This window comes from Perognathus longimembris, chromosome 25, assembly GCF_023159225.1.
Source record: "Perognathus longimembris pacificus isolate PPM17 chromosome 25, ASM2315922v1, whole genome shotgun sequence".
In the NCBI taxonomy this organism is placed as follows: Eukaryota; Metazoa; Chordata; class Mammalia; order Rodentia; family Heteromyidae; genus Perognathus; species Perognathus longimembris.
This window is the reverse complement of record NC_063185.1, coordinates 15,734,940-15,759,194: the sequence shown is the minus strand read 5'-3', so window position 1 is coordinate 15,759,194 and position 24,255 is coordinate 15,734,940. Positions and strand designations below refer to the sequence as shown.

The 24,255-nt window shown below is 49.3% G+C and overlaps 1 protein-coding gene across 1 annotated transcript in view; it reads left to right on the top strand.

Moving 5' to 3' along the window:
* The window catches only part of Col23a1 (collagen type XXIII alpha 1 chain), a 192,940-nt gene that overhangs the window by 138,372 nt on the left and 30,313 nt on the right, over positions 1–24,255 (top strand). The window contains exons 3-5 of the mRNA XM_048333849.1: positions 7,976–8,020; positions 13,128–13,135; positions 15,380–15,406. Of these exons, the coding sequence (XP_048189806.1) occupies positions 7,976–8,020; positions 13,128–13,135; positions 15,380–15,406 (80 nt within the window). The remainder of the gene's footprint in view (positions 1–7,975; positions 8,021–13,127; positions 13,136–15,379; positions 15,407–24,255) is intronic.

The following is a 24,255-nucleotide window of genomic DNA, read 5'->3' as shown; positions in this document are numbered from 1 at the left end:
CCTGAGAAGGTCACAAAGGAGGTGTAACTCCAGGTCAAGACATCCATGGTGGAACCTTTTGGCACATCTGTTGCCTCCTGTCCTAGTCAGAGATTAGTGGCTCTGTCTTGGAGGAGGCTGTGGACTGGCTCCCATCTTGCTGGCAGGGAAACCTGGGTCCTGGGTTACAGAGTCTGTGCTGAGACTGGCTCCACTGGCTTGGAGGCTGGCCTGCTTTATCTGGGAGACTCGGTGGGGATCAGGACTTCCTCCAGTTGTCTTAGAAACAGAAGCTGACTCTGGTGGGTTAGAAAGTCAGCTCCAGCAGTTTTCCATCTTGGCTTGGTCCTCTGCAGAAGGAATTAGATACAGTAGTTTTCACCTGAGAATAAACTCATTTCGTGAAAGTTGGAAATAGATGATTTGGCAGTAAATTTTCAGATGGGTTGAGGTGGGAGGTGGGCCAGACATGCAGCCACTTCTCAGAAAAACTTTCTGCCTGATAAATAGGCTTTGAGCTACCACAACTGACTACTGGTTGACTGGACAGACTAAAGTTTGATCCCAGACGCGCCAAGGCTAGAACCACGGGGCTATGTGTGTTCCTTCATGCCCTCAGTTCCATTGTCCTCAGGCCATCTTCAGCCTGGTCTAGCCCACCTTTCGGATCTACCTGGCCCTTCCAAACCTTCAAATGGTGTTATGGTTTGGATCTTAAGTGTCCCCCAAAGGCCTATGAGTTAAAGGCTTGGTCCTCAGCCCTAATGGGAAGTGATGGAAAGTTAGGCCTCTAGAGGTATGCCCTAAAGGAAATGTGACTGTGTTTTATTCTGCTTTATGAGACTCTCCTCCAAACTCTCACATCTCTACTGCTCTGGTACTTGCCATTATGTGTTTAATTTTCAAGAGATTCTGAGCCAATGTCCCTAGACATTCCTTTTTCATTTATTTGTTCTTCATTGTTGCTAGAAAGGTAGTGTACAGAGGGGTTATAGTTACCTAAGTCAGGTAATGAGTGCGTTTCTTTTTGGACAATGTCACCCCTTCCTTCACTCTCTCCCAGTTTTTCTCTCCCATCTTCACACACAGGTTGTATAGTTCATTTTCAACAGAGTGTTTAATGAGTACCACTGATTAATTTGTTTACCCTTTGTCCCTCCATTTCTGTGCCTCCCCTTACTCTCCCAAAGACAAATAAATGAACAAACAAGACAAAAATGAAAGCAAAAACAGTAACCAAGAAAAAAACTCTTGTTTCCATTTCCTAGAGTTCATTTTGATAAATATTATTCTGTATGATCAGATGCCCATGGGCATTGCACCTTTGTGTTCCTCTCCTAAGAGTGTCCCCTTTAGTCTCACTGTGTGTAAATGCCTGGAGTTTATCATGTCCTGGTGTATTTTAGATCTAGCTTCTGTACACAAGAGAAAACATGTGCATTTGTCTCTCTGAGTAGACATTCATTTTTAATAGCAACCTGATCTTGTTGCATGGATATAATATCCAGCATTATTTCTTTTTTTTAACTGTATTTTTTTTTGTCTTGTCTTTTTCTTTTTGCCAGTCCTGGGCCTTGGACTCAGGGCTTGAGCACTGTCCCTGGCTTCTCTTTGCTCAAGTCTAGCACTCTGCCACTTGAGCCACAGCGCCACTTCTGGCCGTTTTCTATATATGTGGTACTGGGGAATCCAACCCAGGGCTTCATATACACGAGGCAAGCACTCTTGCCACTAGGCCATATTCCCAGCCACTGTCTTGTCTTTTTTTTTTTTTTTTTTGTACTGGGGATCGAACTCCAGGATGTTGCACTTGCTAGGCAAGCACTTTGCCACTGAGCTACTTCCCCGCACATAATATCCAGCATTATTTCTTACTTTTTTTATTTGCAAGATCTCTTCTTTAAAAAAACAAAAAAATAGCCCTGTCTCTAGCCATGTACTCATAACTGAGATTTGAGGGCCATGGTTCAAAGCCAGCCAGCCAGAAAAGTCCCCATGAGACTCTTATCTCCAGTTAATCACAGAAAAAGTCAGAAGTGCAAGTGTGGCTCAAAGTGGTAGAGCACTACCCTTGAGTAAGGACAACACCTAGGCCCTGAGTTCAAGCCCCAAGACGAACAACAACAACAAAAATCCTGTCTCTTCTGAGTTACTCCCCTCCCCTTTCTCTCCCTCCCTCCCTCCTCCCACCTTGAGGCTTTTTCAAATATCCAACACCTTTAGCTCATTTTCAAGCCCAAAAAGAGAGTGGCGGCCCTGTGTTCCTGGATGGGACTTCTCAGTGTGGGCTCATGAGAGCGCAGTCTGACTGGGTCTTTTCTCTTGGCTTCATCAGAAGCCCTGAGAAGAACGTGTTTATCCTCTGCCTGGGAGGAAAGGCCTGGCTGCCTATGCCCTAGGAGCCATGGGAAAGGAGGAGAGATCTGTGTAAACTTTTACTTCATTGTGCTCAGCCCACCTCTGTCCCTGGGATCTTGCACACTAGAAACTTGATTTTCCTCTCTCCAGAGAGTGAGTGCCCAGGCTCTGCCTAGCCTGGAGAAAGTGACTGTCCAGATCAAGGATTAGATAGTAAGCATTTTAGCTTCAGCATGTTCTATTATTTGAGCACTCGGCTTCTCCCCAAAGTGCAGCTTTGTGCCAGGGACACAGTTCCAGACTATATGAGGTACAGGGAGAACCCTAACCTCCAAACAATAGTGCCTAAGCACCCAGGAAACCTTCAGATGGGGCTCAGAGGCCAGAGACTGGTGCTGTCCTGAACAAACCTCTAGACAGAGGTTAATAGGGCTGCACAGACTGACCAGCAGCTATACAGAGTGAGTGCCAGTCCTACCTCCTGTCTTCCAGCCCTCTACTTCCTGATCCTGGTTCCTTCCTCTGCAGAATGTAGATGCTAGTACAGGCCTCAGGGGCTTCTGGAAGAGAAGAGGTAGAGGTATGTCTCAGTGGGAGAGTACTTGTCTAGCATGCATCAGGCCCTGAGTCCCATCTTTAGCATAAAAAAGTAGAGCGACAGGAGTGGGTCACAAGGACAAGAACTGATACCCTCATTGGAGTCTCCCCAGTTCCTAATAAAGCACTTCTTCATGGATTCATAGGTTGGTGGATGGATAAATGGGCAGATAGGCAGGTGATCCAAATCTTGAATAAACCAAGTTTGCTAATTTGATTGATGAATGGACTAGTGGATGGATATATGGTCAAAGGTTGAATGAACATAGATTAATAGTTCAGTGGATGGATGCGTGGTAGGTGGTTGCATGAATGCTGGATGGGTGGATGGATGAATGGATGGTCAAAAGGTTGAATGAGCATAGGTTAATAATTCAGTGGATGGATGAATGGTTGGTGGTTGGATGGATGATGGGTGTTAAATGGACAGACAATCAAAGAATGAATAAACAAAAATCTATTACTTGTTTGGATGAGTGGGTGGGTGGATGAATGAACCAGTGAGAAGATGGATATATGATTGCCTGAATGAATAGTCATTCGTTCATCCCAGAGTCAATATTGAGTGGTTTTCTGTGGCAGGATAAGTGGATGCACCAGTAATGACAAAGTGAGGGAGGAGGAATGGCATAGAGAAGTCAAGGCCAGAGGGAGGTGGAGGACACAGCTTATCAGATAAACAAATGGGAAGGAGATGAGGGCCAGGGACATAGTGGTACAGGGGAGGTTCTGGGTTCAGCCCCAACACTGCAGAAAACAAAGCAAATGATGGAAGGGAGGTGATGAATTGCAGTGGTGCTGCAGTGGACAGATAGCCTGATGTTCACACATCCGTGGTTTCTTCTTAGTGTGTCGTGTCCGCAAGCTAGAATTACTCGCAAGGCCCCAATGAGCCAGGACTGGGAGAAAGAATCCACAGCTCTGTCTCTCAGTCTATATATTTTTTAAGCTCTTTCTAAATAAACTTTGAATCTGCTTCCAAGTACATTTGGATAGAGCAGTGGCAGCTTTCATGAAGGTTGAATTATAAGTGCTTCCCTCAGAGCTGTGTTTGGGGACTTTTAGAAATCCATGCCTTCCCCAGAGCCAGTGCAAAAATGCGCGTGAGATGAGAAACATATGGTGGCGACTATGGCTTCCTGCAAGCTTATGCACTTTACTGTCGATGGAGCATTCGGCGGCCAGAGTTACAGAAAGAGGCCTGGCCCTGAAACTGGGGTCAATGAGAAAGTCCCCCGGCTCATAAATCCTTGGGGAAAAGAAAGCAGGCCCATCTCCGCACACATGCAGCTAATTATCTGGGTCCCAGGGCTCTCCCCAGAGACTGATTAAGAGCCGTTTACTGGAGCAAGGTCCACTCAAGTGGTTTCTAATACTAGAAAGACCCTGGCAGCTTGCCCTGCACCATAAATTAGTAATCCCCCACCAGTGGGCAAAGGGGGCCAGACACAGGTGCCAAACAAGAGCAAGAAGCAGAGGTCAGTCCTCTGCCAGGGCCCAGCAAAGTCAAGCCTGGTCACAAGCTGCAGATGGACACACTGGGACCCAGAACCTCTTTGCATACCCCTCCGTGACCATCCACCGGGGCCATGCATATAGAGACCCAAGGCATATCCATCATGGTCCCTGCCTTGTAGGACTCTGGGATGCCAACTCCACCCCAGCACCCTAAGTACTTAGAGTAAATAAATATCCATAGCTCCCGAGAAAGCAGCTGGAAAGGCTAGGGCATAACTCCATGCCTTCTCTGGGTCTTGAAGGATGAGGAGTTTTCTTGGCAAGAAATGAGAGTGTGCCAAGGATGGTTGCCACGCCTGTCATCACAGCACTCAGGAGGCTAAAGCAGGAGGATTGTGAGTCAAGGCCAGCATGGGCTCCATAACAAATACCAAGCCAGCCTGGGCGCGATAGTGAGATTCTTAAAAATAAATACAGCGGTTGGAGTTGTAGAGTTTCTGCTTAGGAAACATGCGTTCCTGTGTTCAGACCCCAGCACCACCAAGAACCAGGAGCTGGTGTCCCTGGGATTTGTAAATGCACCGCCCAGACTCCAGCCTCCCTAAGCACACAAAAGGCAATGTGGCACGGTGAAGTCATGAGCTCCGAGTAGTTTGTAAGGAAGAAAACCGTATTTGAAAAAGGAAGAAGGCAGGGAGGGAGGGAGAAGAGAAGGGTTTGAATCCCAGCCCTGCCACCTGCCAGCTGTGTTCCTTGGGACTGGGCTCTCCCCTGTGACAAGGTTCCTGTGACCTCTCTGACTGGACACTGAACAGATTAGAGGTCTAAACAACAGAAAAGCCCCAGTGCAGTGCATAGCACAGGACAGGGCCATCACACAGCCACACTCCTGGCTACCAGTAGAGTCCCAGCACCCCCTCTGAGGGTCTTCAGATAGTCCTGGGGTGAAACCCTGAAGCATCAGAGACCCTCCCTATTGCAGAAGCCTGAGCCTACACCATATGCAGAACCAGACACCAGTAAGTGGGCTCACCTGGCAGAGCCCCCTTGGTTTAGCCCAGCCGGAGTGGCACAGAACCTAGGGAGGGAAGGGAAGGGGATCTGCTTGTGTCTCCCTGGGCTCTGAGTCAATGGGAGCTTGGGAGCTGGCCCCAGCATTTCCCTGGAGCAGGAGCAATGTAGGCTGAGTATCAGAGCAGGACAAGTCAGGACAAAAGCTCAGGACCATGGGGGTTCTCTGACCATCCACCAGTGAACAAGCCCCAGACGGGCCCTGGAAGGGCGCTGGCCTCCAGAACTCTAGATAAGCCACACCCCTGGTTTCATACCCCACTCCCAGCTGCCCTAGGTCCCCCATCTCACATCCTCCACCCTGTGTATCCATCCTGCAATCCCTGTCCAGTCACCTCCCACTGGAAAAGGCCAGCTTCTAGGATCTTGCAGACAGAGCAGGTGGCATGGCAAAGGCTTTTGCAGTGTCCTCTGGAGGTCCTGGTCATGTGTCCCACTGGTGGCACAGCTCACCCAGCTGTCAGCCCATCCCCAACCACCTCTAAGCTGCACCGTGTGGTCTGTGCCACCAGACAAATGGTAGCCATAAGGTGGCACATCCATGCATCAGAATATTGTTCAGTCATGGAAAAGGAATGAACCTCTGATGCCTGCTACAACAGAGATGAACCTTGAAGACACTATATTCAGGGAAATAAGTCAGTCAGGGAAATAAGTCAGTCAGAAAGAACAAATTCATAGAAAGCAGACTAGCTATTACAGGGGACTGGGGGTGAGGTGGGAATGGAGGTTAGCATGATGTTGGTGGGGCTCCTGTTTCCATACCCACCTCCTCCTTTCCCAGGGCACATCTTGATGTTTGCATCAAGAAGCCCCTCAGATTCAGGGCTACCTAGAGACTGAGAGTCCAGTGGGCCTGGCCTCTCACTTAAAAACAGAAAGAAATCTGGGCACCATTGGCTCATGCCTCTAATCCTTGCTACTCATGAGGCTGAGATCTGAGGATTGTGTTCAAAGCCAGCCTGGAAAAGGAAAGTCCATGAGACTCTTATCTTCAATTAACCAGCAAAAAGACAGAAGTGGAGCTGTGGCTCAAGTGATTGAGCCTTGAGCAAAAAGCTAAGGGACAGCACCCAGGCCCTGAGTTCTAGCCCCAGTACCAGTACAAAAGAAAAAGAGAGCAACAGAGAGAGAGAAGGAATGAAGTAAAGAAGCGAGGGAGGAAGGGAGGGAAGGAAGGAAGGGAGGGAGGGAAGGAGGAGGAAGGAAGGAAGGAAGGAAGGAAGGAAGGAAGGAAGGAAGGAAGGAAGGAAGGAAGGAAGGAAAGAAGGAAGGAAAGAACAGGGAGGAAGGAAGGAAAGAACAGGGAGGAGAAGGAAGGGAAAGACCCACCAGCTTTCCCATGGCCCACCCTGCCCACCCTCATTCATAGTCAATTTCCTACCTTCCCTCTGTGATTGTTTTGGGGATCCTGAGGGGCTTTGAGGCTGACTTTGGCAGGAAAGGCAATCACTAGCTGTTCATCTGCACCTCTAGGCCCAGATCAGAACCTAGCATGCTGTGGTGGGAAAGGTTGATAGGTAGAAAATGTCACAAAATTCAAGCTGGTAATGATGTACAGCTAGGAGAGCAGAGAGAACAAGAGGCAGTTAGGCAAAGAGTGATGAGCAGGGAGGCAGAGCCCAGGGCAGGGAGACACAGCTGATGGTTCCAGTTAGCAGTGGAGGATGGTAGATGGATGGCATGGTAGTTGTTGCCCAGTCATAAGCATTTAAGACACCATAGTGTTTGTATCCGACTTTGCTGTAAAACTCCCACTCTCAACCTCAATTTGCTCCTAAGTCTGTAACTTTCTCTGCTCCAAACTCTTGAGTCAAGAATGTCCCTGTAGTAAGCCAAGCATAATGGCACATGCCTGTAATCCCAGCTACTCGGGAGGTGGAAATAGGAAGATCACAGTGCAAGCCCAGCCCAAGCAAAAGAGAGACCTTATGTCAAAAACCAAACTAAAGCCCAAAGGGCTGGAGGCAAGGATCAAGAAGTAGAGTCACGGGGCTGGGGATATGGCCTAGTGGCAAGAGTGCTTGCCTCGTATACATGAGGCCCTGGGTTCGATTCCCCAGCACCACATATACAGAAAATGGCCAGAAGTGGCGCTGTGGCTCAAGTGGCAGAGTGCTAGCCTTGAGCAAGAAGAAGCCAGGGACAGTGCTCAGGCCCTGAGTCCAAGCCCCAGGACTGGCCAAAAAAAAAAAAAAAAAAAAAAAATCAAGAAGTAGAGTCATTGCTTAGCCAGGCCCTGAATTCAAATCCCAGCAAAAAATAATGTATCCTAGGAGTAAATTTTTTATGAGGGGGGGGAGGTTTGGGGATGAATATGCAAACATAGGGCTCAGTAACACAAATAAGGGAGAAAGGGGTGAAGAATGCAGGAAGGAGACCTGCAAAATCTGGGGTCCTTCTCTCCCCTCTGCCAGCAGGGGGCAGTCTCGGGCAGGCGGGTACCCGTGGGTAGGCTGTGCCCAAGTCTCTAGTCCTCTTCTCAACTAGTCCACCTTGTTTTCCCGTGTAGGTGTCCCTGGACGGCGTGGCAAGCCTGGAAGAAGAGGCGATCCTGGTGAGTCCCAGGTTTACTGAGTTCCTAAGCTAGACTAGGAAGCCGGCCGTGGGCCTGGAGGTGCCGGACATGGGGGCCCCGGGTCCCAGTCAGGTCTCCAATTTGCCAGTGCCCAGTCTTCCTGTCCTTGGCTTCTTTTTCTTTTTTTTTTTGGCCAGTCCTGGGCCTTGGACTCAGGGCCTGAGCACCATCCCTGGCTTCTTCCCGCTCAAGGCTAGCACTCTGCCACTTGAGCCACAGCGCCCCTTCTGGCCGTTTTCCATATATGTGGTGCTGGGGAATCGAACCAAGAGTTTCATTTGTTGGAGGCAAACACTCTTGCCACTAGGCCATATTCCCAGCCCTGTCCTTGGCTTCTTGACATCTGCAGTTCTGATCACCTCGGAAACCTCCATGCCCCTCCCTCTCAACAGCCTCCCCAAGGCAGAGCCTGGCTCTCTTCCTCCTTCCCTCCCTCCCTCCCTCTCTCCCTCCATTCCTTCCTCCCTCCTTTCTTTCTTTCCTTCCTTTCTTCCTTCCTTTTCCTCCTTCCTCCCTTCCTTCCTCCCTTCCCTCCTTTCTTCCCCCTCCTTCCTCTCTTCCTTCTTCCCTCCCTTCTTTCCTTCCTCCTTCCCTTCCTAATTTCTTCCCTCCCTCCCTCCCTCTCTCTTTCCCTCCCTCTTTCTTCCCTCCAGTTTCCATCACCCAGCATGTAGCGTGGGGTAGTGAGTCAGCTCCTGAATGTCCAGCCCAGAGGCACCCTCTCAGGAGAGCCAGTGTGTGGCCAGAGGGACCCGGTACCAAGAGGCCCCCAGGGGCCAACTGCGCCCAAGAAAAATGGGGCGAGTTCTTGGTTCTCCTGAGGCCTCAGATTCTCCTCCCTGGAGGCCGGCTGCTGGCTCCTTGTGCAGTGCAAGGTGTGTTCCTCGCTCCGCAGCCCTCTGAGCAACTACCCAGGCTTTGCGGCAGTCTGGCCGTCGGCACGCTGCACTTTCCTCCTGCCGTCTGGACTTCCAGAAGCTGAAGGCTGTTGGCTGAGCTGCTAGAGCTCCCTTTAGTCTGGATTCATGTGTGACCACCCTGCCCCACACCCCTCCAAATAGCCGGGTCATCAGTCAATTCTCATTCTCTACCCTCGTAAAAGATTTTATTGCCTTTTACTGTATGCTTGCTGACATCTTTTTTGGAATGAGATGAGGAATGCATACTCACTGTTTTAAAGACAAAGTATGATATAAATCGGCCACTGGAAAACTCACTACAAAAGGAGCAATAGGTCTAAATAGACATATTAAAAAAAAAAAAAAAGAAAAAAAGACAGAACCGGGCGCCAGTGGCTCATGCCTGTAACCCTAGCTACTCAGGAGGCTGAGATCTGAGGATCATGGTTCAAAGCCAGCCAGGGCAGAAAGTCCATGAGACTCTTGATTCCCAATGAACCACCAGAAAACCAGAAGTGGTGCTTGACTCAAGTGGTAGAGCGCTAGCCTTGAGCTGAAGAGCTCAGGGACAGCCAAGGCCCAGAGTTCAAGCCTCACGACTGACCCCAAAAAAAAAAGGACAGGAAGCCAGGTGCTAGTGGCTCACACCTGTAATCCTAGCTACTCAAGAGGTTGTGATCTGAGGATCACAGTTCAAAGCCAGCCTGGGAAGGTATGTCTGTGAAATTCTTATCTCCAGTTAACCACCAAAAAACCAGAAATGGAGGTATGGCTAAAGTGGTAGAGCACTAGCTTTGAACAAAAAAGCTCAGGGACAAGTGCTTAGGCCCTGAGTTCAAGCCCCAGGACAAACACAAAATATAAAATTAAAAAGCCAGGAGGCAAGCATGGTGGTGCATGCTTTTAATTCCAAAACTTGAGAGGATGAGGCAGGTGGTTTACTATAAGAGTCCCAGGCAAAAAGTTATCAAGACCCCACTTCAATCAACAAGCTAAGTCTGGCTTGGACTTGGGGCCTGAGCACCGTCTCTGGCTTCTTTTTGCTCAAGACTAGTGATCAACCACGTGAGCCACAGCTCCACTTCTGGCTTTTTCTGCTTATCTGGTGCTGAGGAACCGAACCCAGGGGTTCATGCATGCTAGGCAAGTACTCTACTGTTAAGCCACATTCCCAGCCTATTTTTTGGTTTTTGATTTTAAAAAAAAAATGAAACCCATTTCATTCAAATTCTTTTTTAAATTCATTTTGGTGCTTGGAATAATATGAAGAATGCATACTCACTGTTTAGGAATGGGTTGCTCAGAGTATGGAGATGACCTGTGTGGTACTGCCATAATCATGCTGCGCTCAGCCTTCGATCCATGATCCCGAAGTGGAGCCTGTGGCTCAGGTGGTAAATTGCTAGCCTTGAATGATAAAGCTCAGGGATAGTACCCAGGCCCTGAGTTCAAGCCCCAGGATGGTACACACACAAATAATAATAATAATGATATCCAAGAAGCTTCATATAGGATAAATACAAAGATAATTCTTAGTAACATGCTGAGAGTCAAAGAGAAAGCAACAGGGGACTGCAAGGGACCTTGAGAGAGTTGTCAATGACTCCCCCATCCCCAGCAGTGGAGCCCAGAAAACAGTGGGGTACAGTCATGCTCAACCTGCAAGCTTGGATTCAAAGCCTCTGGTCCAGTCTGCCCTGAGAAATATAACAGAGGGTTCCAGTGCTGGGGATGAGTTGGAGGGTGGAGCCCAGGCTGAGTGGGAGGGGCAGAGGGCCTGTCCCATCCATGGGGGGGGTTGGGTGAGGGGGGAAGGCACGGGGGTGACAAGCAGGTCCAGGACTGAGGCCAGAGAGGCCCAGATGTGGGGCTGTGAGCTGGCCACGAGGCCAAGCTGTGGGACCCACTCTTCCCATCTGACTTCCTTTGGGCAACCCTGGGGCTGGGCATGGGCGCGGCCTCTCAGATGTGCCCACCTGCCCTGCACACTGGCGAGCGATGAGCGCGCAGCTCCACCTCCATCTCCTTTCCCTGAAGCACCAGTGGGCACAGCTCCCAGTTTGGAAGTGGGAGGGGGTACAATTCAGGCCATCCCCGGGTTCCTGCTTAGAAAATGAGGCTGCTCAGGGTCCCCAGTAAGCCACATGGCGTTCTCCCCATGAGTGTGTTTTGCACCTAGCCCTTATGCCCACATCTTTCAAACACGTGTCCCAAGGCTGGAATGTGGGAGCCATTAAGTATGAGCCAGATGACTGGGGAGATAAGTGGAACCGTCTGAGGACATGGGGGGGCTCAGCAGTTCTGGGCCCCATTCGATGAAATGGGAGTGGCCCTACAGGTCCAAATCCTCAGACCCCCACCACCTCACCCCTCACCCCCTCCAGCTGGAAAACGCATTGCCTCACCTAATACTCCTGTCACCCTTCGATCTCATTCAGCCACGCTCCACCCTGACTGAGCCAATCCACCACATATCCACCCCCCCCAAAAGAAAACAAACCTGCCACTCACCACGCACCGGCCCACCCGCCTCCTCCGTCACGGCTTACGGCTCATAGGCCTCACATCCTACTGTTTGGCATGTGTACCAGCTCTTGGACTTGAACTCAGGGCCTTGAGCTCTGGCTTGGCTTTTTGCTCAACGCTAATGCTTTACCACTTGAACCATAGTTCACTTCTGGATTTTTGCTGGTAGAGATAAGAGTCTCACAGATGTTTCTTCCCAGGCTCACTTCAAACTGCCATCCTCAGATCTCAGCCTCGTGAGTAGCTAGGATTACAGGCGTGAGCCATTATGCCTGTCTCAACTCTTGAGGCCTCAACCAGATGACAGGCGATAGCGTGTCTGGCTTTTGCTTTCCTTGTAAAACAGCGTCCACAGGGTGTCCACACTGCCCACACCCCATCTGACCCCTAGTGTACACTCAGGGGAAAGGCAGCCCCCCCACATCACCATCCTTGGATATCAGCACATTAGCTTTTCAAGTCAGACATCTCTCTCCTTCCTGTCAACCGTCCACCCACCACTCAGTCAGAAGCCATCTTCCCTCTCTGACGAGGGGTCTCTTCCCATCATCGCCCACAGTCACCACTGTCAGCATTTGCACAGGACACCTGCAGGCCGTCTCCAGTCCACTCTGACTCCCCCTCGGGGCCCCTCCACCATGCAGAAGCCGCCAGTAGCCCCTCCTCCTCCTCCTCCTCCTCCTCCTCCTCCTCCTCCTCCTCCTCCTCCTCCTCCTCCTCCTCCTCCTCCTCCTCCTCCGTCCCCTCCCTTGGCCATTCATTCTCTCCCCCTCAGGACTCAGCCTGGGCCCCTTGTTCTGTGCCTAGGGCTTTCCGGGCTTCCCCCCAGCTATGGTTTCTCTAAGCACCTCTCTCTTCCCTCTCAGACTCACTACTGAGTCCCCACTTCTCACCCCTCAATGCTCCCCTCCGGGCTCATGGCTGGTTACCCACAAAGACTCCTTTCCTGTGGAAAGGAGCTCCAGATGAGTTATGTGGTTTGGCACATGCACGCCTTCATGGAGAATGCCATCCTGCAGCATCCACGGGGCCCTGTTCTCCTTGTGAACACCAAACCCACAGATGCTCGAGACTCTAACATAAAATGGTGTCCTGTTTACATGAGACCTGCGCAGTGCCTCCTGGATATGTTCACTCATCTTTCGATGACTTAGAATACCGAATACATTGTAAAGGTGATAGTTGGTCACAGTAGCTCACAACTATAATCCCAGCTCTCGGGGAAACTGAGATCTGAGGATGGAGTTTCAAAACCAAGAGAGTTCCCCTATGTCTCTTCCTAGTAGAACTGATCTGACCCATGCCGTAGGGAGTGCCACAACTTATTGTTCAAGCAAGTACAAGGTCTGATTTCTTTGCTCAGGCCACCAGGAACCAGCAAGAGTGAGGACCGACTATCTGCACTGGGGGAATAAGAGCATGGAGCAATACACTCGGGGACAGTCATCTGCCCCCACATGGCCACCCAGGCCCCTCCAGGAGCTAAGGTGCCCCCTTCTGCTCTGCCACCAGGCTTTGGAGCTCACACTTGTGGGTGGGGCCATTTTCTGAAAACAGCTGTGATCTCCTGTGAGGGGGTGGCCAGGGGCTGTGCTGAAGATAGACCGGCAATTCTCTCTGTCTTCCATGCTGATGGTGGCTTCTCTGCTTGTGTTTTGCAGGTCCTCCTGTAAGTATCCTGAACTTGGTATCTTGTTCCTGAAAGATAAGACTTTTACTTGCCTTTTTTCTTCCGTAATACTCCCCATGAAAATAAGTTTTGATGGGTGGGCCTTTTAAATAAAAAAAAATAATAACTCATGCTGGGTGCTAGTGCCTCACACTTGTAATCTGAGCTACTCAGGAGGCTGACATCTGAGAAGCACAATTTGAAGCCAGCCAGGGCAGAAAAGTGTTTGAGGCTCTTTTAGTAACCAGCAAAAAAGCCAGAAGTGAGAGTGTGGCTCAAGTGGTAGAGCACCAGCCTTGAGCAAAAATAAGCTAAGTAAGAACCTAAGCCCCTGAGTTCAAGCCCCAGTACTGGCACCAAAAAATAAAACACCCCTGACTGTATTCTTTTTTTAATTGGTGAATGAATGCGAGCATAGAATTTCCCCCGGCTTGACTTGCTCTCTGGAACATTCTGGACGGATTTCCTTTCAAGAGAGCTGGCGCAAGCCTGACTGCATTTCTCTTCAAATCTTTGGCTCAACTGAGACTCCCTAGACATGTCAGCATCAGCCCATATTTTGGAAATTCTCTGTAGCCATTGATATTTTTTAATTCTTTTTTTCCCTCTTACAGGCTTTGGCAGAAAAGAGTCAGGCAGGGGGTTCCCAGAGTGAGTTAGACTTGAGCTCTTGGTCCAGAAGTTCAATTCCCTTCTCTGTCAAGATATTTTACTTCTAGCTGGGGCCTCTTGAACCTACTTGGCTGGCAGAGTTGTTCAGATGCCACCTGCATTCAGAAGAGAGTTAGAAGCTGGGTACTGGTGGCTCACACCTGTAATCCTGGCTATTAAGGAGCCTGAGATCTGAGGATCATGGTTCAAAACCAGTCCACAAACGTCCATGAGACTCTTACCCTCAATTAATCACCAGGAAACCAGAAGTGGTGCTGTGGCTCAAAGTGGTAGAGTGCTATCCTTGATTGGAAAAAGCTCAGGAACAGTGGCCAGGCCCTGAGTTCAAGCCCCACAACTGACCAAAAAAAAGGCGGGAGGGGAAGAGGAGTCCCTGTCTAGCCATGGGCAGCTTCGAATGCAGGAGATCCCAGGGCCTGGGGAATCTGTTCTCCAGGGCACAGGATGTGTCTGTCCTGCCTTTGATTCTTCTTGGCAGTTTTTCAGAGCCCGATAAATCCCAGTGAATCCATTCAAGAAATACATTGACAACTCAACTTGCGCCAAAAGGCACCTTCCAAAGGCATTCTTTGCAGATGAGCTGGCTTTTTTGTTTTCTGACTTCCATCCATTCCATTCACCATGATTCATTTCCCGATCAACACTCTTTAGATTCTGGGCTTCTCCACGCATGTAGCATGACTTTGAGCCAAAAAAAAGCAAGCCAGTTGAAACAGGGACATGTATCACCATAGCAGTATTTCTTGACAGAGTCGTTCCTGGCCATCCTGCCCAGCAAGGATAGCTCAGAGAGCTGAGCAATGATTTCTTTCTCTTTTTTTTGTCCTAATTTAGTTGTTTAAATATTAAATAGAGCCAGGCACCTGTGGCTCATATCTGTAATTTTAGTTATTGAGGAGGTTGGGATCTGAAGATTGTAGTTCAAATCTAGCCCAGATAGGAAAGGCTGTGAGACTCTTATCTCCAATTAACCACCAAAAAGCTAGAAGTGGAGGTATGGCTCAAGTGGTAGAGGGCTAGCCTTGAGTGAAAAAGCTCAGGGATAGGGCCCAGGCCCTGAGTTCAAGCTCCAGTGCTAGCACAAAATAATAATAATAAATCGATTAAATCAGTTTAGAACCTCCCTGGTTGCAATAACAAGAACATGAAGGGGGAGGTCAACCTCACGTGTAGGATGCCGGTGGGGGCCATCACTGCTCCGAGCAGGCCTGACCCAGGCTGGGAGATAGACAAGCCGCTGGGAACAGTGGATATCCTCACCCCTCTGGCTCCCAGGTCTCCCCAACCCAGGGGAGCCAGGGGGGACCCAGTGCCTTCTCCAGCACCTCCATTTTTAAGCAACATTTTTACTTCCTGCCATATGCTCCCAGAGGCCTTCTGGTGACCCACAGTGTGTGACCTGGCAGCCCTGACAAAGGCCCACAGCCCCGGGTCTATCACACACCATGCGGGGGGAGGGGGAGGGGGGGGCGGTGCAGGGGTGCAGGGGTGCAAGCCGCAACTGAGTTCTAAGTGTTGCCAGATGGTTTTCTATTGAAGGCTTGATTATTAATAACATATTAATTACCACAGGGGCAATCAGGACGAGATGGCTACCCGGTAATTTGTCATTTTTTTTTAAATTTTACTTTTGCTCTATTTTGTCCTCTCCCTCTTAAACTGATATTCTTTGCCTCTGAGCCTCCTGAACTGAACTACCCATCCGTGCCTTCCTTTTCCTCCTCTACCTCCTCCTTCTCTCATCAGATGTAGCTCATCTCTCTTTGAAAAGAAATAGCATGAGCTCCATTCATCCTCTAGATGCCCAAGGCTGCTGTGTAGGCAAAGCAAAGAAGCTTCTAGAAAGTGTCTCTCTCCTTCCAGCCTAGTGAATTAGCCCCTGGCTATTGGCCTATTGATCTCTTTCCCACCCCACCCGCTGTGTCATCTCACCATCCAGTACCTGGAACCTGGCTGGTTCCACTGTGACCCTCTCCGTGTTTCTTGCCCCTTGAAGGTCTTTTACTATGTCTCCAGAAGTCAGCTTCTGTGTCCTTGCTCAGGCCATTGAGTGTCAGTCATATTGGAGGCAAGAAAGGAGGGGGCCCTGCCATCACTGAGGCCTGCAGAGTTGACGTTAAGGACCACCACAGTACCCTCTAGAGGTCCGGAGCAGTGGTGAGGCCCGTGGAAGAGAGCATGGCAGGACCATCACACGAGGGGTAGGTCGATCCTGCAACCTCGTAGCTGGCTGGCTCACCCTCTCTGAGCCCCAGTGTACTGATGAGGTAGTGAAGGCCTCCAGCACAGCATTGGAACTGGGACTAAAAGAGACAGGGGGAGAGAGCTGAAACATAAGGTGGGTCACACAAACCCAGCCTTCCAAGTGGAAGGACGCACCACTGTCCATGTATCTCCTTCCCAGGGCAACCCTGCATTAAACCCAGAGAAGAGGGTAGGGTTCCCGGTGGTCAAAGCAGCCCCACCAGCCACAAGCAGCCTGTGTCTCAGACCAGAAATGCCTGGTTCTGTAATCCTAGCAATTCAGAAGGCTGAGATCTGAGGATCGAAGTTCAGAGCCAACCCAGCCACTTGAGCTCATCCCAAAATAATGTTTTTAAAAAAGAGAACTTGCGGCTGTGAATATGGCTTACTGGTAGAGTGTTTGCCTAGCATGCATGAAGCCCTGGGTTCAATTCCTCAGTGCCACATAAACAAACAACAACAAAAGAAAAAACCCTGGAAGTAGCGCTGTGGCTCAAGTGGTAGGGTGCTAGCCTTGAGCAAAAAGGAAGCCAGGGACAGTGTTTAGGCCCTGAGTTCAAGCCCCAGGACTGGCAGAGAGAGAGAGAGAGAACTTTCTTGGCGCTGGTACACTTGTAATTCTAGCTACTCAGAAGGCAGAGATCTGAGAATCACGATTCAAAGCCAGCCTGGGCAAGAAAGTCTGCAAAACTCTTTATGTCCAATCAACCAGCAAAAGGACAGAAGTAGAGTTCTGGCTCGAGTGGTAAAGCACTAGCTTTGAGCACAAATATTCAGAGACAGTGCCCAGGCCCTGAGTTTAAGCCTCAGGGCAGGCACAAAAACAAAACAAAACAAAACAAAAAAAAAAAAACACCTGGAAATCAGGAAAGAATAAGAAATTGTAGGGCTGGGAATGTGGCCTAGTGGTAGAGTGCTTGCCTTGCATACATGAAGCCCTGGGTTTGATTCCTCAGCACCACACATATAGAAAAAGCCAGAAATGGTACTGTGGCTCAAGTGGTAGAGCACTAACCTTAAGCAAAAAGAAGCCAAGGACAGTGCTCAGGCTCTGAGTTCAAGCCCCAAGACTGGCAAAAAAAAAAAAAAGAAGAAAGAAATTGTAATCTACTCAGTATATATTTATAGTTTTGGGGAAAGAAAAACGACTTTGAGAATGGTCAATTTTAGGAAAACCTTTTGTTGTCAGGTTTTAGTTTGGGAGTTTGTGGTTTGGTTTGTGGCATAGTTGATTTCAGCAACAACCTCAGGAGGATTTTGGCCACTTCCCAAAAGGGAAGGAAGAAAAAGAACAGAGTAGAGAGAAGAGCCAGGGGAACCCTGAATGCTGTGTTTTCTGGACTCACCCGTCAACCACAAGCATCTTAGCAGCCCTCTTCTGGTTACAATAAATACATGTCAACTGTAAAACATTGTGAAAATAGAGAAAAATAACAGCCCTACTCCTGCTGCCCACAGGTAGAGTTCCCCATCACCGCTCCCATGGTGGTTTAGCAGCTCCGCACTTTCACACGATTTATCACAAGACAGGCCCACGTCGCGACTCCATGTATGTACTGACTTACATAGACATACAATCATCTGCATATAACTCCAAGTTATATTATTTGGACTGACAATTTTTCATCCATACCCATCCTGAAAATCAATGCAGGCTTATTTCCATGATTATCTCCATAGAATAAACGTCTAGAAGTGGAGTTGCTGCACCAAAGGGATAGCATATGTTTTAGGCTTTTGATGTGTACTGCCAATTTCCCTCCCGGAGGCTGTACTAATTTACATTCCCACCAACGGCGCATGTTTCTCCAAACTCTGGCCTATTGTGGGTATTATTATATTTCTAATTTCTTTAAATATGATAAGTTTTTATATATATATATATATATGTTTCGGTGTCTTGTTTTAATTTAGGGTGTATTTTCATTACCGTAGTCGCAGGTTTATTTAATAAGGTTTTGTTGTCCTGCCACTTGGTGGTGGAGGCTGGAATTGCAGGTATAGCATTTGAAATCATCCATCTTTATTAGGCAATTTTGATCCAAGGACAGCAAATAATCTTGGAGTCAGGAATTGTGAGCTCAGAACATTGTGAGTCAAAAGGGAGGCCTTCTGTAGAGCCCTGGAATGGCATTCTTGCATTTTGAGGACAAGAATAATTAAAATCATGTTGTCATCTCTTGAGGGGGAGGGTGTGTGCACGAGTGCATGCCCACTGATACGAGAGACTGAACTTAGAACCTGAGCACGGTCCCTTAGTGTTTTCACTGAAAGGTGGCTATTACCCATCGAGACACAACTCCACTTCTGGCTTTTAGGTGGTTAATGTAGATAACAGTGTCACAGACTTTCCTGCCCATGAACCATGATCCTCAGGTATCTATGCCTCCTGAGTAGCCAGGATTATAGGCATAAGCCATCTGTGCCCATGTGCCATCTCTTAAATCAGAGACTTGGCTCTGTTCAACAAATCTAGATGGTGTCACATCCTGGATTAGGCCCTGTCTCAGTCCCCCAGAGAGCTGTGTGGGAGAGGACAATACGATTTCCCACAGATGAGAAGGACGGAATGACAAGGGACGGAATGTGACTTCCAGAAGTTCTCTGATTTATCACAACCTTCTTGTCCTCTCCTTTTTTTTTTTTTTTGCCAGTCTTGGGGCCTGGACTCAGGGCCTGAGCACTGTCCCTGGCTTCCTTTTGCTCAAGGCTAGCACTCTGCCACTTGAGCCACAGCGCCGCTTCTGGCCATTTTCTGTGTATGTGGTGCTGGGGAATTGAACCCAGGGCCTCATGTATACGAGGCAAGCACTCTTGCCACTAGGCCATATCCCCAGCCCCTCTTGTCCTCTCTAATTAAGTAAAAAGACTCACCTTCTGTGTGTCTGGAGGGCTTAGCCTTACCTCCACCTTGAGGTTTTGGGGGTTTTGTTTATTTTATCCGTCATGGGACTTGAACTCTGGACCTGGGCAGTGTCTCTGAGCTCTTTTGCTCAAGGCTAGTACTCTACCACCAATCTACAGCACCACTTCCAGTTTTTCTGTGACTAATTGGAGGTAAGAGTCTCTCAGGGGCCGTTCTTCCCTGGGCTAGCGTTGAACCGCCACCCTTAGATCTCAGCCTTCTCAGATTACAGGTGTGAGCCACCAGCACCCAGCTGCCACTGGAGTTTTGCACAGAAAACTAGACTTTCTGATCTTCTTCTCTTCATTACATCAGAAGCCTTGCTTTCTAGTCTTCAATATGTGGAGGTTCTAGACCCTTAAGGTTGAGCTCTCTGCTTTGTTTGACACCTGTGGAAATTAGCATAATCATTTCTTAAAGACAGTAGAGTGAGGGACCGTGTGGAGAGCATGCTGGCTGGGCAGACGCACAGGTATGATCTGGAATAAATCATCCTGAGGCTGGAGGTGGTATGAGAGCTGAGATGTAAGTGCGGGCTGTAGGGGAGAAAGTGTCCCAGCAGGAGAAATGGCAAGGAAGGATACAGCTCATGTAGTTGAAGCAAGATGTGTGCCTCTAGGATGCATTCACAGCCAGGGTGGCGAAAGCGAGTGGGCAAGTGACAAAGAAGTAGCAGACGACGAAGGGATAGTGGCAGCCAGAGCTCGATGGAGGAGTAGAACCACACAGGACACAGGGAGAGGCTACTGGGCCAGGATGAGGGTGGGGGGAGAAGTTGGGGACACAATGGAACTTGGCTCTGTTATCTGTAGAAACCACTTGCCCCAGACACAGCAGCCAAGGGTCCGAAGTCTCCCCTCGGAAAGCCTCATTTGAGGAAAGAGAGGGAAGAACTGCCAGCTGTCATCCCCACAAGGATTTCAAGGTGCCCCAGAAGCAAAAGCAAAGATTGGGGGCTGGGCCTTAGCTTTGAGTGACAGATGAGGAACCCAAGCTATGAGGGTGATGAGAACTTAGCTGGCATAGAGTCCACATACATACCAAAGCCTAAATTAGCATCTAAGCTACAGGATCCCATCCCATGACACCAGCCAGCCCACCCGTCAGGAGTGGGCACAGCAAGACTAAGAGAGGGAGACGTTTCCAGAGCTGCCTTCATGTAGCCAGAAGCATTGTCATCTTCCATAGAAGCAGACATTTCCTGTTCATTCCACTGTGTATCCAGCCCTGGAGCTATTGTCTCATTGATAACCTGTTCCTGCTTTAAAAAAAAAAGTCTAACTTGAATAAAGAATTCTAGTCAAGCTCCAGTAGCTCATGCCTACAATCTTAGCTACTCAAAAGGCTAAAATCTACAGCATCACCATTTATTTACCTATAGCTAGACTGGGGCTGGGGCGGGGGGGCGGGCGGGGAGGCGAGCAAAAAGCAGGGATAGAGGCATGGCTCAAGTAGTAGTGTACCAGCCAAGCAAGAGTACAAGCTCCTGAATTTAAGCCCTGGAACCAGAAGGAAAAAAAAGTAAGAAATGAGAGTTGAGGGCTGGGAGTATGGCCTAGTGGTAGAGTGCTTGCCTCCTATACATGAAGCCCTGGGTTCGATTCCCCAGCACCACATATATAGAAAAAGCCAGAAGTGGCGCTGTGGCCCAAGTGGTAGAGTGCTAGCAAAAAGAAGCCAGGGTCAGTGCTCAGGTCCTGAGTCCCAAAACCCCAGGACTGGCAAAAAAAAGAAAAAGAAATGTGAGTTGAGACTTTCAGGCCAGCTCTGAGCAGAATCAGAGCTCCAAATACCGGCATCTCCCAGGCCTGAGTGCCGTGGACAGGACCCATCTGGCTAAGCTCATGGGACCCCCGGGAGCAGGGGCTGCACATTGTCCCCCAGCATCAATCATAGTGCATCGACAGCTGAGGCCCACGGGGGACAACGTAAGCTCAGGACTGGATGTGATCTGTGAGACAGGGCCCGAGCCTGGGACCAATTTTGAAATGAATAACTGGGTTGGACTGTTTGAAATTAAACAAACAAAAAAAAAGAACCACACATTCATATGCTTTCTTGCACTCTCTAGTTCAAAAACAGCTTTGATTGTAAAAATGTAATTAGTTAAATGATTCATCCTAATACCCCCAAATTCATCTGGGGTTTTTTTTTTTTTTTTTTCGATTTCAACAGCCCCCAGCTCAGTCTCATCTGACCCCTACAAGGCTGCTTCCCACCCCCCACCCCCACCCCCAGATTCTTGGCAGAGCAAGGACAGGGATGAAAGCAGACTTCCTGAGCCCCTTATAATGACCCCCAGATTGGAGGCCCAGAGAGACTAAATTGGGCCTGCACAGAAGGGCCACCATGCCGGTCTTTTCCCTCAGAACCCCCTCTCCCCAAACCACAACAGGAGCAGGTACTCCTTGAGTGTGTCCCATTGTTTTGGTCTACTACTTCATCCTGTGCCTTATGTATACAAGCCAAGGGACTGGAAGTAGCTCTACCCTCAGGTTCCAGAGGCATTGCCCTTATCTCTGGTGTTCGTAGCTTCCTGCCAGGGACCCAGAAGTTTTTTCTCCTCCTTTTGGTGCAGGTACTGCACCTTGAACTCAAGAGCCTAGCACTCTCGCTTTGCTTTTTCCTTTTGTTTTTTTGTTTTTTGTTTTTTTTTGGCCAGTCCTGGGGCTTGGACTCAGGGCCTGAGCACTGTCCCTGGCTTCTTTTTGCTCAAGGCTAGCACTCTGCCACTTGAGCCACAGCGCCACTTCTGGCTGTGTTCTGCATATGCAGTGCTGGGGAATTGAACCCAGGGCCTCATGTATACGAGGCAAGCACTGTTGCCACTAGACCATATCCCCAGCCCTTCGCTTTGCTTTTTCATTCAAGGTTGGCATGCTACCACTTGAGCCACACCTCCGATTCTAGCTTTTTGCTAGTTAGCTGGAGATCAGAACCTCAAAGATTTGTCTGCCTTGGCTGGTTTTGAGGCATAATCCTCAAATCTCAGTCTCCTGAGTAGCTAGGATTACAGGCATGAACACCTAACCAGAGGCTTTCTGTCCAGGCTCTGAGAGACCATTTAGCCAGGACTGCATGGGCCAAGGGCGGGGGGGGGGGGGTCGGGGGGGGTTGCAAGACACACAGACAGAGGTCTATGCTTTGTTACTTTGCCTGGGATGATATCTTTGTAGAGGTACCTTTCAGGCCGGTTGCTAGCTGGCATCCTTTTCTACTCCCCTCTGCCTGCAGTATGAAAAGAGAGAGCTTGAACCTGCATGGGTCACTGAGCCAAGCTCGAGTTGCCAAGGAAAAAGATCTCATAGAAAACAATCAAGTCTGTATAAAACTGCTCCTACTCCCCTGCAGCTTCACCCTAAATCAGGGACTGGCCCCACATGGGACAGCCCACTGAGGGTGGTCCTGCTATATTCCAACCCTCTCTAACCTTGGTCTCTTAAGCCATTGGGAGAGCCAGGTAAGAAGAGCCATGAGAGCCCCAGGACAGAGCATAAAAACTCTGAGCCCGGCAGGGGGAAATGGGCGGCCTTGAGGCTAAAGGAGCCAGGCATGGGGCAGCATCAAGGCCCAGCATCCTGTCCTCACTGACCTTCCCAACAGAGCCACCAACAGCAGTTCAAGAGTGCCCTCTAGTGTTCCTAGACCCTTCACCTGTGCCTGTGGGAAACGATGTTTCATTCATTCCTTAGACAGTTCATTCAACATGTATTTCTTGTTCTCACCGGGCTGGAGGCACCTTGGCATTTGGGGCTTAGTGCCAAGAAATACAACCAGGGTCCTTACCCCCTCAGAGCCAGAGAGAGACTCAAAACTCATGAATTAGCCAGGTGCCGGCAGCTCACACCTGTAATCCTAGTTATTCTGGAGGCTGAGATCCAAGGATCAGTTTGAGTCCAGCCCAGGTGAGAAGTCAATGAGGCTCTCGTTTCCAATTAACTACCAAAATCCAGAAGTAGAGGTGTGTGGCTCAAATGGTGAGACATTAGCCTTGAGAAGAAGAAAAACCTCTAAGGGACAGCACCCAAGCACTGAGTTTAAGCCTGGTACTGGTGCTCACGTGCACACGTACGCGCGTGCGCACACACGAATGAAGTAGAGAGCCTCTAGCCTCCATCTCTGCCAGCTGTCTTCACCCTGTCCCTTGTTCTGTCATGAACATTGTGACTTTGAGCCACCCTCTTGGACTGCTCCATGCTGCTAGGTGACACCTGGCCAGAAGCATCGTGAGTGGACACAGACAGGCTTCTGGTTCCCATCCCCCCATACTCCCACACCCAGTGGAAGGCAAGGCCCTTTTCCCCCTCCATCCCAAGCAGGGGCAATTTTTCCTGATACCTGACAGAATAGTCATGTTTCTTCCCACCAAATATCAGTAATGGCTGAAGGTGTAATCTAAGCTGGTATTTGGGACAGGTTCAAAGGCTTTAGTGCCATAAACACCACCTCATGTGTAATGTGGACAGAGGTGAAATTGTTTCCAGAACATTCTGCCTTTCACTAAGCATACCCTTTCCCCAAAAATAGAGGCCAGCTGGTTTCTTAGACTCTGAGAATTGAATAGCTAAAGGAACCTAAGAAATCTTCCATGTCCACGGTTACAAATGCATGCCCTGTCTACAGAGCTGGTGTGTCACCTCACTGGGACAGCCATTTCATGGCCCCTGGGGTAAATGATCAGCTGAGAAGACACTCAACACTTCAGGTATGGCCAGGTAGGAGCGAGGTGCTGGGACAGTGAGATTGTCCTACCTTTAAAGAAAATTTTTCACTCGGGGCTGGGGATATGGCCTAGTGGCAAGAGTGCTTGCCTCGTATACATGAGGCCCTGGGTTCAATTCCCTGGCACCATATATACAGAAAACAGCCAGAAGCGGCGCTGTGGCTCAAGTGGCAGAGTGCTAGCCTTGAGCAAAAAAGAAGCCAGGGACAGTGCTCAGGCCCTGAGTCCAAGCCCCAGGACTGGCCAAAAAAAAAAGAAAATTCTTCACTCAAGATGGGCTCTGATGGCGCACACCTATAATCCTAACTATTCCGGAGGCTGAGATCTGAGGATCGAAACCAGCCCAGGCAGGAAAGTCCATGAGACTCTTACCTCCAACTAACCACCAAAAACCTGAAGTGAAGCTATAATTCAAGCACTAGAGTACTAGCTGTGAGTGAAAAAAGTGAGGGACACCATCCAGGCCCTGAGTTCAAGCCTTAGAACCAGAGTCAAAAAAAAAAAATCTAGTTCTAGGAAAGGCAACATCAAGGCCAGCCCTTCATTCTGCAGACCAGACCAGGAGCCTAGAAGGAG